The 18,657-nt window shown below is 59.4% G+C and overlaps 1 protein-coding gene across 5 annotated transcripts in view; it reads left to right on the forward strand.

Annotated features, from left to right (window-relative positions):
- Positions 1–18,657, forward strand: part of GSE1 (Gse1 coiled-coil protein) — a 420,023-nt gene that overhangs the window by 158,634 nt on the left and 242,732 nt on the right. The window contains exon 1 of one of the 5 annotated variants that reach the window (XM_067719407.1): positions 8,500–8,730. The exons of the other annotated variants lie outside the window; for them this stretch is intronic. Coding sequence (XP_067575508.1) covers positions 8,649–8,730 — 82 coding nt within the window. The 5' untranslated portion in view covers positions 8,500–8,648. Of the gene's footprint in view, positions 1–8,499; positions 8,731–18,657 lie in introns of those variants that run through there. 5 annotated transcript variants of the gene reach the window in all.

Here is an 18,657-nt window from a genome sequence, read left to right on the forward strand (position 1 = left end):
GGAGGGTCGTGGAACAGCCCCTTAGGCCGAGAGCCCTCAGAGCGAGTCCCTGTGTGTGTCCTGCCCCTAAGAGGACTGAGTCTCAAGACCGCCCCCCAGCCCAGGCCTCCCTGTTGCTGGCCCACTGCGGGGGCAGCTGGCGGAAAACACTGCTTGTTAGAGAGCCGGAGCGGGCAGGTTGGGGGAGCCGGCGCGTGGTCATGTGGACATCCATGTCCAGGACAGCCCCGGTACCCACCTTCCTCTCCGCAGTGTGGACTCAGCGAGGGAAGGGGCCACCCAGCCCTCTGCGGGGCTTCCAGACCCTGGCTGCTGGGGACGGAGTGTCAGGCAGCAAAGGGGACATGCAGGTGCTGGGCAGGGAGGCCCGAGCATTCTCTGAGCCTGGGACAAGTGTCTTCTTGCAGTGTGCCTCAGTTTCCTCATCTGAGGAATGGGAAGGAAGGCCAGTGGAAGTGCCTGGCTCGCGGGCAGGTGTGAGAATTAAAGTAACCAGGACAGGAGCGCACTCAGTGCAGGTCCTGACCCCCCGCCCCCACGAGTGCCTCAGCTCTGGGTAATAACCTGCAAAACCGTGACCCTCGGGGACCCTCCCCTCCCCCGGTTGGCACGCACGAGCCCCTGCCCCCTGCCCTGGGGCCGCCCCAGGGCAGGGGCACAAGAGCCACGTCTGCCAGCTGCTCTCTGTCAGTCTGTGGCCCTGCCTGGGGGGGGATGGGGGGGCCCAGCTCACAGCTGGAGACCCGCCAGGAGCAGCCTCCCATAGTCAGCCCCTCCCGGGGAGGCCGCTGCTGCTGCTACTTGGAAACGTGACAGTGACTAATGGTTTATTACACACCTGCCACCTCTCATCGGGCAGGCGCGCACAGCCCCCGGGTCCAGCTGTGCACTGCCAGCTGGACGGCGGGGCGGGCGCAGGGGCGAGCACTTAGAGACACATGGACACAGGCGCAGGGACACGCGGGGACAGGCGCAGACCTGGCAGACGCACCAGACATGAGGGTACATGTGCAGAGACACACACACAGGCACTAGACGCTCTTACACGTGCACATAAGGACACATCGCAGACACACACCTGGGAACGCATATCCGTACGCACACGTGTCCCCCCCACACACACAGCCCTGTCACTCCCTCTCTCCAGAGCTCTGAGCCCCTCCCCGTCTCCCCGCCGTCTCTCCCACTCCCTGCATGGTGGCATCCACCCCAGTGCTGCCTTTCCCAGAGGATGGGGTGGCTGTGGGCAGGTTGGGGGCTGCATCTCTTGCCTTGGGGAGGAGGTAGCTTTCCATTGCCATCCGTTTCTGAGCCCCAGTTCCCTGCAGACATCTTTGCCAGGGGAAGGAAGCTGTCACACCGGCAGCCCTGGTGCCGGGCTGGGGGGCTGGGCCACGTGCCCCCAGGGATACGCACGGCCAACCCGCCTCGGTTTCTCCCAGAGGAGGAGGCCATGTGGTCCTCGGGCGCCGCACTGGGAGGACCCACCTGGGGAGTGGTCACTTGCTGGCTGCAGGGGGAAGAGCTCCAGGGCTGCAGGGGAAGCGGGGACCCCCACGGCTGGCATCCCTCTGGCGGGCCAGGCACGGACCTTGGACTGACCAAGCTGGTGGGGGAAGGGTTCCATCCAAAGCTCACCACGAGGCAGCCTTCCCTTGTAGGCGGCAAGCCCCCAGGCCCAGCTCTTTCCAGTATTCTTAAGCCTTTAGTCCAAGGGAGGTCCATTTCTCATGTGCCACTCGCAGGCGGTATGGAATCCAGCAAGAGGACGCTTGCAATTCATCACCAGCTCATGGGGACAGGCGTTCCTGAACGATGATCTCTGTGCCGTCGCAGGCTCCTTGGGAGAGAAGCAGCAGCGTCTGCTGATGAGTGAGGGTGTGGCTGGTGTCCTAGACCCAAATCCGAGTTCCCAAGTCTCAGAGCTGCCGCTTCCCGGCCGTGGAGCCTCTGCAAGGTTCAGAATCTTCCGAAAGCTTAGCTGCTCCAGCTGCCGAGTAGGCGTGAAATTGTAACAATGAAATCTCTTTGTAGCATAGTATCGGTGACATGGGAGGAACGCCAGGGGGGCCCCCGGGCTGCAGGGCAAGGCTGTGCAGGCTGCACACTGCACCATTCCAGGGGGCGCCGGTCCTCTTGCCGCCTCTGTGCACGTGCTCCCTGCCTGGCCGTCGGGGCTGCCATGTTGCACCGCGGAGCAGTGGCCCTGTAGTTCTGCCGCATGGGCCCTGGGTGTCCTTTCTGAGCTGTGGGACAGCTTCTGAAATGGCAAATAATATAGAGCTAGTGAGAGCCACAGACCCCACTGATGGCTCTGGGATGGGGTCACAGAAAGCCAGGCAGAGACAGACTCTCCCATCACGGCTGTGTTCCTGGGCGCCTCCCTTTCTCCCCTGCCACGTTGGAGTGCTGGGCTGGGCCAGCCCTGTTGGGGGTGGCCTGTGGGTTCCTAATAGCCGCTGACCTGCTCCCACCCAGAAAGCCTCCATTCTCATTTGTACTTATTCCAGGTTTTGGGGGACCACTGGTCCAGCGGGGAGGGGAGAGGAGGAGTGGGGCTGGCAGGATGGGGGTAGGAGCCAACATGGGAGACACCGTGCACCTTCCAGAAGACCCCTCCCTTCACCTGCTCCTGTCACGGCCACGGCAGCGGCTGCCTTGGAAGAGTTCGGGGTTAGTTCCTGCTGCTGCTGTAACAGGTCATCACCAAGTCGGTGGTTGAAAGCAATACGTATTTAGCATCTTACACTTCCGGAGGCCGCAAGTCCAATCTGGGTCTCACTAGGCTAAAATCAAGATATGGGCAGGGCTGCGTCCTCCCTGGAGACTGTTGGGCAGAATCAGGTTTTCTAGCTTCTGGAGGCTGCCCACATTCCTTGGCTTGTGGCTCCCTCCTCCACCTTCAAAGCCAAGAACCTTGCGTCTCTCTGCCCTGCTTCTGTGGTCACAGCTCCTCTGGCTCTGTCCTGCCCCCTTCCTCCACATATAAGGACCTATTGATTCCAGGGGCCCACTGTACCATCCACGGTACACTGTCATCTCAAGGTCAGCTGATTAGCAAACTTCATTCCCCTTTGCCGCGTGAGGGAGCGTACCCACAGGTTCCAGGGATTAGGATGTGGGTGTCTTTAAGGGCCACTGTCCTGCTGACCTTTTTAAAGTCCCTTATAAAATCAGTTTATGAGTCAGGGCAACCATTGACGGGAGTTGTACAGGTAACCCCGAGCCCATTGTGAGTGACACAGGGTCCCAGGTTCCCTTTAGCTCGTGGCTTCCAGAGTTTTCTGATTCCATCACCAACAGACACAGAGAAGAGAACACGAGAAAGCCACTGGACATACACCCTTGGCCTTGAGGTGACCCGTGTTCTCCAACTGGCCCCAAAGATGGAAGGGAGCTGGGCAGTGACAGCTGTCCACTGCAGCAGGGCCCGGGCATGGTGGAGAGTCAGCTGGTCATCTTTGCCCCGGCTGCCCACCCCCCTGGGCGGTTCATCCACGGCTCCGTGAGCTCCAAGAACGTGGGTCTGAGTCTGTCCTGCTGCACCTGGATACCCTGCCCTGGTCCCTGTGTGCTTTGGGGGAAGGGCTGGGCGTCCTCATCCCCTGGCAAGTGTGGGGACGTGAGGCCCCTCCAGGGCTCCCCTGGACCAGGCTGGGGCTTTACCTGGGGTGGCATTTGCTTTCTTTCTCTGCTTCCTTATCCCGTCCTGTCCCTGCTCCCTGGGTGCCGTGCCTTATGAATCACTCTCACACACATCCTTGTCTGCTTCTGATGAACCGCCTGGGATGGCGTATTTCCCAGGGCCGTCCGCTCAGCCTTGTCTGCAGCAACACGGCACATGCGTGCACCGGCCCCCAGTGTGACCGGCCTCTGCCCGGGCTCCCCAGCCCCACGGATGTGGGGGAATTGACCGCAGGTGCTGTGGCTCAACCAGCTCTCCCAGGAAGGGCGCCCCACGAGCCAAGAGCACGGAGAACCAGGCAGCTTCCCGGGAGCTGAGCCCCGCAGGCCAGGCTGAGTTCTTGGAGCCTGGGGGCCGCGCCTGGAAGATGTAACCTGAGAGCCGTGAGGACAGAGCAGTAAGAGTTGCCTGGACCTTGAATGGTCATAGGTCCCAACGTCCGTCCTGGGGCTACTGGGGTTTTTCCTCTTTTCCTTTCTAGCCGTGTGTGTAGATCAAATCAGTGTTTGCTGGGCGTGGACATCTTCTAAGCTTTCGGATCCACACTGGCGCTCCCTAAATTCAGATCCCGCCTCTGCTCCTCCCAAGCTTCTGGTTTTAGGCAGACGACCTCTCTGTGCCTTGGTTTCCCCCTCCATTGCTGTGAGATCCAGGAGTCGATCCACATGCATCGCTGAGCACCGTGCCCGGCACTCAGGGACACGGGAGCTGGCCCTGGCCCTGCGAGGAGAGCGAGCTGGCGACCACCGGGGTCCTGGCCCTGCGCGGCTTTTGTCTCTCCTTTGTCGGGAGAACGGGCTCCCGGCCAGCGGGGTTGGACCTCCGTGGCCAGGAAGGCGGGGCCTCCTCTCGGGTACTGGCTCAGGCCCCGAGACGTCCTTGGCAGGTCTCACCTGGAGCGCTGCGTGTGCGGAGCGCTTTGGCGGGTGGTGCTGGGTGGACTCCTGTGCCCCGAGGCCAAGCGGCAGCTGCTCAGAGAACACAGGGGCCGCCGGGCTTGGCTGTAGCTCGTCCTGGCTTGATGGAAAGGGGCTTTGTGCAGTGGAAGTGTCTCCGTGCTCCTGTCACCCCCTCTGTCTTCCCTTGTACATCTCCAGCCAAGCTGGGATCCAAAGTCTGTTTTTCCTCCAACGAGCGACTGTTTATCTTCTCGGGAACTTCTTGTAATGCCAGGAGCACGGAGCTTGCAAGTCTGGGCAGGAGGTGGAGAAGCCCGGGCAGCCCCAGAGGCTCCAGGCTTGTAAGTCGATCTCTCCCCAGGAGCCTCTGAATATTTAGCGGGACTCGCACGGGCTGGGCCCGAAGCCCCTTCCCTCCTCTCTCCTCCGATTGCCAGGGTCTGGTCCCTTGGCTGGTGTGTGTCTGTCTGACTGATTCCGGTGTCCATGACATGAAAAAGAAAAGAGAACTTGGGCAATTTAAGAAAACGATAAACTGCGTGTTGACTTCAACGAAGTTCAAAATGGCACAAAGATAAAAGCAGCTCTTTAGACCTGGCAAAATTGCTATCAGGTGGGTCTGTTTGCCCCGAACTCTTAACTTCTTTCCATTAAGGTTGTGATTAAGACTTCAGGTAGGGGGATTCCCTGGCGGTCTAGCGGCTAGGACTCGGCGCTTCCACTGCAGGGGGCACGGGTTTGATCCCTGGTCGGTGAACCAGGATCCCGCATGCCAAAAAAATAAATAAAATACAATAAAATAAAAATTTCAGGTAGAAAAAAAGAGATCAGTTGAGCCATAGAAATGACTGTTCCGGGGCTCAGGATGGGATGTCCCGGGGGCAGCGTTCGGGACCCCAGGGAGTAAGGCCAGCACAGTCCACCCCTCCAAGGGCTCCTGCGCTTGGGGCCCACCGTCTGCCATCTCTGCCGTGGCCTCCACCCACCCACCACCCTGCTTTCCCCTTGACCAGGTTTAAGCTGGTAGATAAGCTGGCACTCGGGGTACCTTGGCTCTCCTGGTTTAGCACCACAGGGATTTAACTGGCTAGAAGAGCATCGTTTGTAAGACTCTTCCTGTGTCCACACCAACTCTCACCTATAACCTTCTATTTAGGGCGGAAACCACTTGACATTGGGCATCTCCCAGAAGACCTTTGCTTGCGTCCCCACCACGGTTGCCTGTTGGCACATGTCTCCACCACTACACGGCCGTTCACGTGGAGGCTTTTGTTCACAGATATTTGTGGAGCACCTGCTGTGTGCCAAAGACTGTGCTAGGCAGCACGTGCGATGCCAGGTGGTGACAGGGGCCATGAAGCAAAATAGGGTCGGAGAACACAGAGACGAGAGTTGTGACTGTAGGCGGGCTGGTCCCGGAGGCCTTGCTGAGGAGGTGGCGTTAGGCAGAGAGTTCCAGGCCAGGGGAAGCGCAAGCGCAAAGGCTCCGAGGCAGCCCACCCGCCCTCTCCGTGAAGGCAGGGGCCGTATTTTACTCTCCTCTTTATCTTTCCAGCACCTGGCCCAGTGCACATAATAGGTGCTCAGTCGATGTTTGTTGAGTGAATTCAAGTTTTAAGTCAGCTGGTGCCGGGGGACCAGATGAGGGGAAGGTAAAGAAGAAATGAGTCTCTTGTAAACATCGGGGGCGTGCATTTGCTCGAGCTTCCTGGGCCGAGGGCTGATGTCCCAAGCAGGTCCTTACGCCATTCGGGAACTTTTCTTCCCTCTCCAGGGCTTTGCTCTAAAATAGAAAATTCCAGCAACCACGGGCTGCTTGCTTTTCCCCGAGGCTTCCCAGGGTGATCGTGTTGGGGTCAAGGACACTTCAAGGTCACCTGTGAGTGATTGGTCCTTTCTCCCCCTCGGACTTGGCTGACGTGGGGGATGGGCTGTGAGCTCCCTGGATCGAACACAGAGAAGAGCATTTACTGAGCAACTGTTGTATGTCAGGTGCTGTGCGTCTGGAAACATTTGTCGTTTCCTGTTGCTTCTGTAACAGACCCCCACCAACTTGGCAGTTTAAAGCAACACAAGTTTATTACCTTACAGTCTGGAGGTCAGAGATCTGACACAGGTCTCACCGGGCTAGAATCAGGGTGTCGCAGGGCTGGTTCCTCCTGGAGGCTCCAGGGGAGAACGTTTCCTTCCTTTTCCCGCTGCCAGAGGCGCCCGCATTCCTTTGCTTGTGGTCCCAGATCCCTCCATCCTATTCCTTCTGTCATCACATCTCCTCCTTCCCACCCCTGCCTCCCTCTTACGAGGACCCTTGTGCTTGCACTGGGCCCGCGGGGCTGATCTCCCATCTCAGGGTCCGCAACTTAATCACATCTGCAAGGTCCCTTTTGTTCTATAAAGTGACACATTTGCAGGTTCCAGAGATTAGGACATGGCCGACTCTGGGGACCATTATTTGACCTCCACACCAGTCATTCTTGCCGGGCTGAGCTGGCCACATGCGGCCCCTGGGTCGTGGAGTCCGTGCCCACGGCTGAAGGACAGGCAGGTTGGTGAGGACTGCACGGCGATAGAGGGATTTCCTGAGCACTGATTCTGCACCGGGCACCGTTGTGTGTGCTGGGACTGAACCCTCTGGCCTTGTGGCCATGCTGCTGCGGAACCTGACACAGCCGGTTCAGCCCCAGCAGGTGTGCTCTGGGCCACCCTGGGTCGGTTTCCCCCCCTAGAACATCAGGGTCTTGATAGAACCTTTCCCCCCGGGCTGTTGCATGAAGATGACCTCAGTTAACGACCATCGTTTAGAATGGAGATGGGGGACCTCCGGGGGGTCCCCACGCCACCCTGGATTCTCGCCCATCCCAGGAGGTTCTGGGTGCAGTTTGGTGTTTGCCCAGGAGGTGACACAACAGGGCACTGGAAACACGGCCTAAGGCACAGCCCTCAGGTCGCCCCCAACCCCAGTTCCCATGCCTGCTGCCCGTCCTAGGTACAAGGAAGGGGATTGACCCCAGAGACCGGACAAGGCTCTGTCCCCTCCCCTCCCCTCTCACCACTGCGCCCCAGCAAGCAGCCTGTGGGCCCACCTTCGGGTCCTTGGGTGACCCTTTGGGCCCGGCCTGAGCCCCAAGGCAGTCGTGGTCCCCACCCCCAGCAAATGTCCAGCCCTTCTGTCCCCAAATGCACCAAGATGGGCTCTAACAAGGACAGAGTGGCAGACAAAGAACAGTGCCGCTGGGGGGCGCTCCAGGGAGAAGGCAGCGCTCGAACTGGGCACCTGGACCCTTGTAGGGAGAGGACAAACCCTGATGACAACAGGCTCCTCCCCTTCCCCCCTCCATCCTTCCTTCCTTCTCCCACAAGTCTCCCACGGGAACTTCTCTATAGGTCGCCAGAGACCGCGGCCCACGGTGGGCGCCGCCCACACCCCCAGCTCCCCTGTGCCCTTCCTCCAGCCTGAGCTGAGCCGTCCTTGGCCCTTTCTCTGCAGGAATGCCCCCCACGGGGGTGGCTCCTGCTGCCTGGAGCGCATCACGGCAGCCATGGGGACTTGGCACACGGTTAGAGGCCCGGCACCCGGCACGTAGTAGGTGCCCAGTACAGACTGTTGAACGATGGTGTGACTCAGCAAGGGTGACCTTGGTGGGGGGTGTGACCCCCTTTGGGATCCGGAGGCTCCTCTGCTGCCCAGGGCATAGGTCTCCCATGTGCAATAAATCCCTTGGGCCCCCTGGGTCCTGCGGGACGAGAACAGTGCAGGGAAGGCAGGAAGTGGCCGCCACCCTCCGGAGCGCGGCTCCTGTCTACAGCTGGCGGGGCGTGTGCCAGGCCGGGAGGGGGGGGAAGGGGGGGAAGGCTGGGGGGCGGGGGGAGGGCGGCCGCGTGGTTGTGCTGGGGCTCGCCGGGCAGCCCTGGCTTGCACGCGCTCCGTCTCTCAGCTGACTTCTCAGGAGTGTGCTCCCGGAGCTGGTCTGCAGACCTGGGAGAGAGGCTTTCTCTGCCCCTCCCCCCGCCTTGCTGCTCCGCCCCCTCCCCCCCCACCCCGGGCCGAAGGGAGCTGCTCCGAGATGGCCAGGCCAGGGGGCCAGGGGCTGGGACTGTCAGTTCTCGTGGACCAGAAGAGCCCCAAGTGGCCAGTGCCCCTGCCGGGTGAGTCCCTGGGATGGCCCCATGGCGGGGGCGGGGGGGGGAAGGGGGGTCCTGGGACGGTGCCCAGACTCACAGGGCAGAGGCAGAGATGGGGGAGCAGATGCTGAGCAGGGACTCGGTGAGGGGAGCACGTCCTGGCTGCAAGGGCACCGAGGCGCATGTGTGGAACGCAGCACGGCCCAGGGGACAGATGGAATGTCCCCGGGGGCTGGCATAATGGCCTCAGTCTGAGCCGGGGCCCAAGGGCAAGCGTTGGATGGCAAGGGGGCGCAGCAGAGCGCTGAGGCATGACAGCAAGTACCGCAGCCCTGGGCGCCCCCGGGCACGTCCCCGCTGCCCCCACCGCCGTCTGTGCCGTCACGGGGCTCAGGCTGGCGCGGGGCCTGGCGCTGGGCACCTGGGGGTGCGCACAGGTGAGCCTGCTGTCCTCCCAGCCGCTGGAGGTGAAGCCCAGAGCCAGGTGGCTCACAGAGGTCACTGAATCCTGCCATCCCTTCCTACAGAGGGGAACCTGAGGCTCGGAGGAGGGAGCATCACTGCTGGGGGCTGCCCAGCCCGCCGGGACAGAGCAGGGTCTAGAACCCAGGTGACCCACCTGCCAAACCCCCTCCTGCGCCGGAAGTGGGAGGAAAAGGGCAGAAGGGCTGGGAGAGGAGCCGGGCGGATCTGGGAGCTCGGGAGCTGGTGGAGGAGGCCAAGGGACAGCCTCCGAGGAGGTGCTGGGAGGAACGTAGGTGTGCTCGGCACAGGTGACGCTGAAGCCCCAGAGCTCCCCGTTCCATACCAGGTGGGGTGCGAGGGCTCCCCCTCCTCCCATCACAGCCAGCTTCTTGGCCCCTAGGACAGCATGCAGGGCTCTGGGCTGGGAGGTGGGAGGCGTGGACTCTAGTCCTGACCCTCCACTCCCTGCCTTGGGTTTAATCTGATTACGAAGGAACACACTGGCGAGGGGAGCACGCTCCCCTGCCCATCCACAGGGCGGTTGGCTGTGAGGTAGTGAGCTCTCCGTCCTCGATCGTATGTGAGCAGGAATCACCAACCCATTGGAGAGGTTGTAGAGGCGCAGAGGTCAGACGGGACAATCTTCCTTCCGTGTCTCAGATTCCAGGTCCCTCCTCCTCTGTGTGCCCCATCTGTGCAGCAAGAGGGACTGTAGCAGCTGGCATTCAGTGAGCATCTACTATATACTAAGGCTCTTTGCCACCCTTGGCAGACAGTTCCCTGAACCCTCACCACACCCCGTGTGCGGGCGCCCTTCTTCCACCATGTTCCAGATGAGAAGACCCAGGCACGGAGGTTCAGGTGACCGGCTGATGGTCCCCAGGCCAGTCAGTTGAGTGGCAGAACTGGCATGAAAGTGTGGCACAGAGTTTGCATCCTGCCCCACCACGCAGGATAAGAGGTATCCTCAATTACAGGAAGGCCAACCCCATTTAGGAAAATGTTTCCTAAGCTTTGAGAAGTCCAGAAGGTTCTCCAGAGTCACTGTGGGGCTTTGGCTGGGAGGACAGTGGGCTGTGGCTTTTCAGGACTGGGTAGCCCCAGTCCTGCCAGGAGAGGCAGGTGCCAGGCAATGAGGCACCTGTGGTGATGGGAGACGGAGCACCTTGTCCTCCTGGGGGGGGGGGGGGCACTGGGAGCCCAAGAGCAGGCCCGGGCCCAGCCTGCCTCGTGGGTGCTAGGAGGGCAGCCAGGGGCCGTCATTGCCTTTGTTCCCATCACGAAGGCACAGTCCGGACTCCAGCCCCTTCCTCACACCCTTGGCAGCCAGACAGGCCACATTTGCCCCAGGCAACTGCAGGCCCTGTCCCCGACACCGCCCGGTACCCAGTGTCTGCGCTTCCTGGGATCCCCCAGACCCTCTTTAAACAGAGGACTGAAGCTGAGCCCTGGCCTGGGCCATGGGCGTGGGGTCTTGGTGGGCAGTGTGTCCCTTCCTGTAGATGCGGCTCAGCCCCGCCTCTTGCAGGAAGCCTTCAGTGATTGCTCCTCCTCAGAACCTCCCTTTCCCCCTCTCTCCCAGTATTACATCGTTTCCTCAGCCCCAGAGTGGGAAGGGAGCTCACTTGACTTCACTGAGGTCTAAACCAGGGGGCGTGGGAGAACACAGGTGGCACTGTTAACTTATTATGTGGGGACATTAGCTGAAAGCCAGGACTGTCCTGGGCAAACCAGGACATACAGTCGCCTGGCTTCTACCATGATTGTTGGCCATTTGCGTGTTGCCTTCTTTGGTTCTCTTTCCTGTCAGATAAAACAGACAAAAAAGGGAAGGGGAAAGGAGGGAGGGGAAAGATGCAAAGCATGGGCTCTTGTGTTGCTGCTTTCTAGTGGAGCCTCAGCTTACTCATCTGTAAAGTGGGAGTGCTGGCAGCAGCTATCACGTAGGGTCACCGTGAGGTTAAATGAGGCTACGTGCATAGCAAACATTCAGTCACGCTGTCCTTGTTTCTGGGAAGTGACCTGTCTTTGCCTCCGTCCTTCCAGCACCAGACTAGTGCCAGACAGGGCCTCAGATGTACTGATTGCTTCCTGGAAGAGGGTCTACACACAGTAGGTGCTCAGTAACATTTCTAGAAGGATGGATGGATGGATGGGTGGGTGGATGGATGGGTGGATAGGTGTATGGATAGCGGAGGATGGGTGGATGGGTGGATGGATGGACAGTGGAGGATGGATGGTTGGATAGATGGATGGGTAGGTGGATGGGTGCATGGATGTTTGGCTGAATGAATAGTGAATGAATGTTGGGTCTCCTCTCATCCCAGGCAGGCCTGGAGACCCCGGCCGACTGGCAGCAGGTAGCCCAGGGCTAGTATGACTGTGCTTTTGGCCCCACGGTCCCCCGTGGTTGCCCATTGCCGTGGCAGGGCCGCACACTCTCTGCACCTCCTCCATAAGCCACAGGCCCTGGCTGCGCACCAGGCCTTCCTCCCTCCCTCCCTTTGGGCACCATCAGTACAGACAGGTCAAGGGGCTTTCGGATCAGCGGCTCCTTGCCCCCTCTCTCTGGGGGCTCTGTGTGTGTGCGTGTGTGTGTGTGTCTGTCTGTCTCTCTGTGTCTCTGTGAGTACATGTGTCTGTATCTGTGTGTGTTGGTGTGTGTGGGTCTGAGTTTGTGGGCGTGTGTGGTTTTATGTGCGTGTCGGTGTGCATGTGTGCGTGCGCCCGGCAGGCCCAGCGGGCGACGTGGCCCCTGTGGCTTCAGGCTGAGGGAATTAGTGTGCAGACAGTGGCTTTGGTAACTGGCCAGGTCTGCTGTCCCTGGAAGCTGTGAGGGGCGTGGACGTGACATGAGTCTGACCTGCTGGTTCAAGGGGGGCTGTGGAGGAGAGGGCCCCTGAGGCTAGCTTTTGGGACCCTAACCCCCTCGTCCTGGGCCACCCACTGCTGCCCCAAGGCCAGAAGAAGACTCTTGTCCTCTGTGGGTGGGGACAGATGAGTGGACAAGGGCCAGCCTCCCTGTCCCTTCACCGGTGACAGTGGTACCACGCCCTCCCTTATGGGGGCTAAGAAGCCATTCCTGGCACCCCTCGCTCCCCAGATGTGGTGTGAAAAGTGGGGCTCTGGACCTGGCTGTCCTGGGCTCAAATCCCCTTACTGCTACTCAATGCTGTGTGTCCTGGACAAGCTGCCTAACTTCTCTGGGCTATTTCCCGACATGAACCAGGGCTGTGAGGATGGAGTGGGTCAGGACCTGAGGCCCTCGGGACAGCTCAGCTCAGGCAGCACGAGCTGTCAGCACCCTGATTTTCACTGTCCCAATCATCATTCTGTTTTCCTTGTCTGGGAGCATTTGAATCCCAGTGTCACTCCTCCCCCCCTACCCTACCACAACCCACTTCCTCTAGGTGGGGAGAAAGGCAGGAATCTCAGGACCCTGACTGGGTCAGGGGAGTTCGCATTTGACCCTCACCAGACCTGGGGCGGGAGGCAGCCAGCCAAGGTGAGACACAGCCCCCTTGTCTGGAATGTTCAGAAATCACAGGAAAATGCCGCCCTCAGGGCGGCTTCCAGCCGCCGTCCCCCCACCAGCATCCCAGCCTCTGGCCCTCTATCCCCCTCACCCAGCAGGGTGCAGCATGGGAAGGAGCATTCGTCAAGCACCATGAATGCCCGTTCTCAAGTCATTGGCCCCACTTTACAGATAGGGAAACTGAGAGCCGTGGGATGCTCACCCCAGGCATACGTGGGGCGTGGGACCAGCCCCAGGCAAAGCAGGAATTCCCACCAGGAACCAACCTACACACTCTGCGTGGGCCTCCCTCCCATCTCTTTGGACCCGAACCCCTGCCCCCTAAGCCCCTCTGGCCCCCAGGCAGGGCTCCAGCCTGTCCCCAGCTTCTCCCCGGCTCCCCGCAGGAAGCAGAGCCCGGGGAGACGGCTAACTGCACATTCTTAGGAACCAGACCCCGCAGGCCGATCTGTGCACCCTGTCTGAGGCTCAGTTTCCCCATCCGTGAAATGGGGATAACCAAGGTTGTTCATCTTCTCTAGTGTGGGGAAGGCCGGGCTGTTGAGGCCCCACCCCTGTCCCCAGGGGCTGGTCTGGGGTGAGTTCAGAGCTGGGTGGGCTGGTCTGGCCGCCTCACGTCTCCCTAATGGCAGGTTTGGGCACAGACAGAGCCTGTGGCCTGGCGGTGTGGGGTGGTGGTTGTGCTCCCCTGCCCGCCTGCCCTCCTGCCTGCCGTGTGGTCCCCGCGGGGGCACGTGAACACAGCCTGGCTCTGTTCTCAGAGCTTTGGGAGGCGGGCTGTCAGGGCAGGAGCCAGGAGCTGGAGGGGAGCCCAGAAGTGGGGGAGGGGCAGCGGATGTCTGCGCCTTCCCTCACCCTCAGCGCCAGGCCCTGCCTAGCCACAGGTGCCCCCGCGGCACAGGGTGTGAGTGGAGGGCTGGGGGCGCCAGGGAGGGGAGTGCAGGAGAGCGAGGAGGGGGTTTTGGTGGGCGGAGCCGCCCCCCTCTGTTCTGGGGCTTTAGAGGTGTCCAAGGCCACACAGGTTGGTCTGCACGGCCACCATCACCAGGGCTGCAGGTCCCGCTGGATTTCCAAACTGCTTCTGCCGTTGTGCAGGCTGTGCACTGCACAATCTCAGGGGGCCTTTGGGTAGAGTTGTGCAGTGGCCTAGGGCCTCCCTCCCATCTGCACCTACCATATATATTTTTAAAAATTCATTAATTTATTTATGGCTGCGTTGGGTCTTCGTTGCTGTGCGCGGGTTCTCATTGCGGTGGCTTCTGTTGATGCGGAGCGCAGGTTCTAGGTTCACAGGCTTCAGTAGCTGTGGTTCAAAGGCTCTAGGGCACAGGCTCAGTAGTTGTGGCACACGGGCTTAGTTGCTCCGCGGCATGTGGGATCTTCCCGGACCAGGGATCGAACCCATGTCTCCTGCATTGGCAGGCGGATTCTCAACCACTGTGCCACCAGGGAAGCCCTGCACCTACCATATTTTGATTTTCGGTTCTGGAATCCTGGTCACCTTTGATCAGAAGCCTGGAATGTTGGTGGGGGTGACGTGTGAATGATTGTGGGTGACAGGGCACCCATCGTGGGCTGAACATGGTGTGGAGGTTGGGGGGTTGCAAGAAGCTGTGTCTGTCCCTCAGAGGTCAGAGTGATGTCTGCGTGTCTGAGTGTCCCGTGCATCCCCTTCTCCACGGGCATCTGTGTAACATCAGAACTTTGTGGGTACCGTGTCTCCCTGCCCCCCACCTCGTTCTCTCCTTTGCGTCCTAGCCCTCCTTGCCAAGATATGACGTCTAAACTCCAGGGCTCACTGTGGGCTGCTGGCCAAACAGAACCTGGGAAGAGAGACACCAGCTGAAACCTTTCCTAGCTGTGTGACCTTGGGCAAGTTACCTAACCTCTCTGTGCCTTCGTTTCCTCATCTGGAAAGTAGAGGTGATAGACTACATCGTAGGGTTGTGGGCAGATTAAATGAGCTAATGGTGAAAAGCACCTCGAGCCGGGACAGCGTGTAGAAAGTGGCAGCAGCTTGCTCACTCCATGTGCCCTGAGTAGAAAGTACCAGCTTTGATCTTTCCTCTGACCCCTGGAGGTCGTGGCAGGCAGGAGACTGGGGTTCACCTTGTCCCCCAGGGGTGGCTGGCACCAGGCTTGGCACAGGGTGAGCCCTGGAGGCGTGGGCCCCCTGCTGTCCCGGCCCCTTTGTCCATGCGGGCCCCCCCGCCCCGCTGCAGGGAAACCGCAGGCTCGGCACTGCTGCTCAGCCTTATCTCGGGCCTTCTGCAGACAGCCCTGTCCCCGGGAAAGGGGTTTATCAGCCTGGTCATCTGTGCCCCGGGAGGCTTGGAAAAACATGTGGTCTAGTGGCAGGGAGCTCGGAGGGAGGCCAGCGGGGGGCCGGGGGGGCAGGGGCATACCCACGCTGGCCTGACATGGCCCCCCCTTCCTCCATGGGGCGCTCTGGGCACCTGAGGAAGGGCCAAGTCTCCAAACTCCCTTCCCAGATTCCATGACATTCAGGCCCCACTGGCCCCTTCCACAGCCCGCGGACTTGGTGCCCTCCACGCGGCCACCGACCATTTGGGCCTCCCAGGGAGCAGCCAGGAAGCCTGGCCTGGGTCTGGAGGATGGAAGCTGGGAAGCCCATTTCAGGCAGTGAGCCGTGGGAAGGCCGCCCAGGCTCCCTGATGCCCCCCGAATGGCCAGAGAGACCCAGTCCTCTGCCCTTATAGGAGCAACAACTCACGTGTCTTGAGCATGTATTGAACAGGGCGGCCCTGCTCGCCATGCTTTATACCAATTCACTCTTTGACTCCTCCTCACGTTCTCATAAGCCAGGACCATTTATTAACCCATCTTAGAGACCAGGAGACTGAGGCCCGGGTGAACATTTGCACCCTGCAGGCTTGTGCACACCCTGGGTCTCTGGGCGCACGGGACAGTCAACTTGGGGATGGAAGATGGTCCCTTTGGTCCCTGGCCATCCGGCTACCCTAGCGCCATTCTGCCATCATTTCTCCGTCCCATTGCACCCTCTCCTCCCCTCCCGTCCCCTCCCCTCCCCTCCGCTCAGGGAGAAGTCCTGCTAAACCAGTGGTGGAGGTAGCAGGATTGGACCCTCCCCAGTAGGTGCAAACAGCCAGAGAGGCAGCTGGAGATTTTAAATATCCGGGTTCAGATCCCAGCTCGGGCACCTACTGGCTGCAAACCTGGACAAGCCTCCTAGCCCTCCGTGTCGCGCAGCGGGGCATGTACCCTTTGCACATCCCAAGTACACCCCCCCAGGCCTTGGCCCTGCTGCTGGCTCTTCCCCAGATAGCCAAGGGCTCTCCCTCTCTTGCCTCAGATCTGTGGGCGAAGTCGCACTCTCTGAGAGCGCCCTGTCCCTCTCTTCTAAAACGTCAACCTCCTGCCATGTCACATCCCCGTCCTTAGGCTGTCCTGGGCATGCGTCACTACCTCGTGTGTTTTTCACTGGCTTTCTTTGATCATCGTCTGCTGTCCTCACTGGCCGGGCAGCTCCAAGAGGACAAGACTTTCCATCTGTTCTTGTTTCTCTCAGTCTCCCCAGCACCTAGATCCGTGCCTGGCATATAGTAGGCCCTCAATGTATTAATACGTGTCAAATGAATGCATGGACAGATCAGCAAAATAAGAAAGCTAAGAGTTTCTTCACTTTTCTCTCATTGATGAATTGATTATTACCCCCGGCTTGCTCCTGAAGAGACGATGGGTTCTCCTGGTGGGTGCTCACTTGACGGGCACATAGTAGGTACTTCTAAGTGTCGGTGTCCTTGCCCGCCCCCATGCCGAGCAGCTGCTCAGGCCCCCAGGCCTCCGGTCCTCATGGATCAATTGAGGTCTCACCAAAACAGAGCCAGCAGCCCCGTTCCGGGGTAGGGGGATGCATTTCCTGCCGCCCCCTCCCTGCGGGTGCCAGCTCAGGCTACCAGGCCTGGACCCCGCTCCCTGATGGGCTAGGAGACCACCAGCAGGGCCGTGAGGGTCCTGGAGTCCTGCCACCTGGGTGTGTGTTCTCTCTGCTCCCTGACCCCCAGCCCGGCCAGTAGGCGAGGGAAGCGGGTCACTGCAGTCACCCTCCTGCTCTGGCTCCCAGGAGATAAGACCCTTTGCAGGTCCAGGGCATGGCCATTGAGAGGGTGCCTGGCCTGCTGGCCTTCCTGCCCAGTCCACGCCTACTGGGTGCCAAGCTTGGTGGCAAAGGGGTGTATTTTCCAAATCCAAAGATAGGACATCAGGTATTTGGCCTTGGGAGGTCAAAACCTTGTCATTCCCAGAACATTCTGGTGGATTATAAGGACCGCAGGACTGGCCAGGAAATTCTAACGTGGACGGTCACCATCTCCCTGAATGACAGCAGGAGGTCAGAGGTAGACACCTTGTCCTCAGGGATCTTAAAGTCCAGCTGGGCACCCCAAGGGTTAAGGGCATGCAGCTGAGGAAGTCTGGGAGGGCTTCCTGGAGGAGGAGAGACAGAGCTGTGACTGGAAGGATTCCAAGATGCAAAGGAGGACCGTTGAGGTCTTCTTGGAGACAGAGGGAGGCTATTCCAGTGGGGAGGGGTGCTGCTTCTGGGCCTCATCTGAATTGGGGGGATGTTGAAGCTTCCCCCATCTCCTCCCTGAGCCCCGGAATCAGGGCCTTGTTTCTGCACATGAGGAAACTGAAGCCTGGGGAGCCGCTGGTCAAGGTCACAAGCAAGACAGAGGTGGGGGAAAGTGAGGTGAGGAATCCCCTCTCTGTTGCCCAGGTGCCCCCACCTCCCGGCCCCCAGCCATGGTCGGGTTTAGTGTTGAATGTCAGACGTTTGGTCTGTGCTCTGCAGTAGACAGTAGTGGTTTGAAGTCCTGACGTAAACATGGTTAACAAATTGGCCTCATTTGGTGTGGCCCCAGATCGAATTGGATCCAGTTAACACGCACTGGGGGTCTGAGTCAGCAGCCCCTGATCTGTCATCCAGCCTGCACACCAGCCCCTCCACTGCTCCTCCTGCCCAGGTGGGAGGCATGCCTTTTCCCAGTCTTTGCATTTTATCTGGGGACCTGTGAATTTCCAGGTGGCTGTGGGAGCCCGCCCGGTAAAGTCGTGGCAACGCATGTTAATTTAAAATTTTTGTATTGAGGTAGAATTCACGTAACGTAAAACTAGCCATTTTAAAGTGAATAACTCCGTGGCATTTAGTCCATGCACAATGTTATACGGCCATCACCCCTTTCCAGTTCATCGCTCCCAAAGGAACCCCCGTACCAATTAGTTATTCTCGCTCCCCCTGCCCCCAGCCCCTGGCAACCACTAACCTGCTTTCCGCCTCTATGGAGTTGCTTCTTCTGGACGTTTCGTATACATGGAATCATACGACGTGTGGTCTTTTGTGCCTGGCTTCTCTCACTGAGCGTGTTTCCAAGGTCCATGATGTTGTAGCTGTGTCAGGAGTTCATCCCTTTTCGTGGCTGAATAATATTCCACTGCCCGGATGGGCCACATTTTATGTACTCGTTCTTCTGCTGACGGACACCTGGGCTGTCCCCACATTTTGGCCGTTGTGATGAACGCTGCTGTGGACGTTCCTGTACAAGCTTGACTCGGAACACTTGTTTTCAGTTCTTTGGGGTATACAGTTGACCCTTGAAAAATGCAGGGCTTAGGGGAGCCAACCCTTCGAGCAGTTGAAAATCGTCTTATAGGAGGATTGATGCCCTCGGCCCTCTCCGCACCGACGGTTTCTCCGCCTCCTCAGATTCAACCAACCATGGATCCTGTAGTACTGTCATATTTACTATTGAAGAAAATACGCGTATAAATGGACCCGCGCCATTGAAACCCGTGTTGTTCAAGGGTCAGTTGTATACCTTGCAGTGGAATCTGCTAGGTCATGCTCTGAATTTAATTTTATTTCATAAACATGTATAGTGCTCTGACTAGGTGCAGTTTTGTATTCACGG

This window comes from Pseudorca crassidens, chromosome 20, assembly GCF_039906515.1.
Source record: "Pseudorca crassidens isolate mPseCra1 chromosome 20, mPseCra1.hap1, whole genome shotgun sequence".
In the NCBI taxonomy this organism is placed as follows: domain Eukaryota; kingdom Metazoa; phylum Chordata; class Mammalia; order Artiodactyla; family Delphinidae; genus Pseudorca; species Pseudorca crassidens.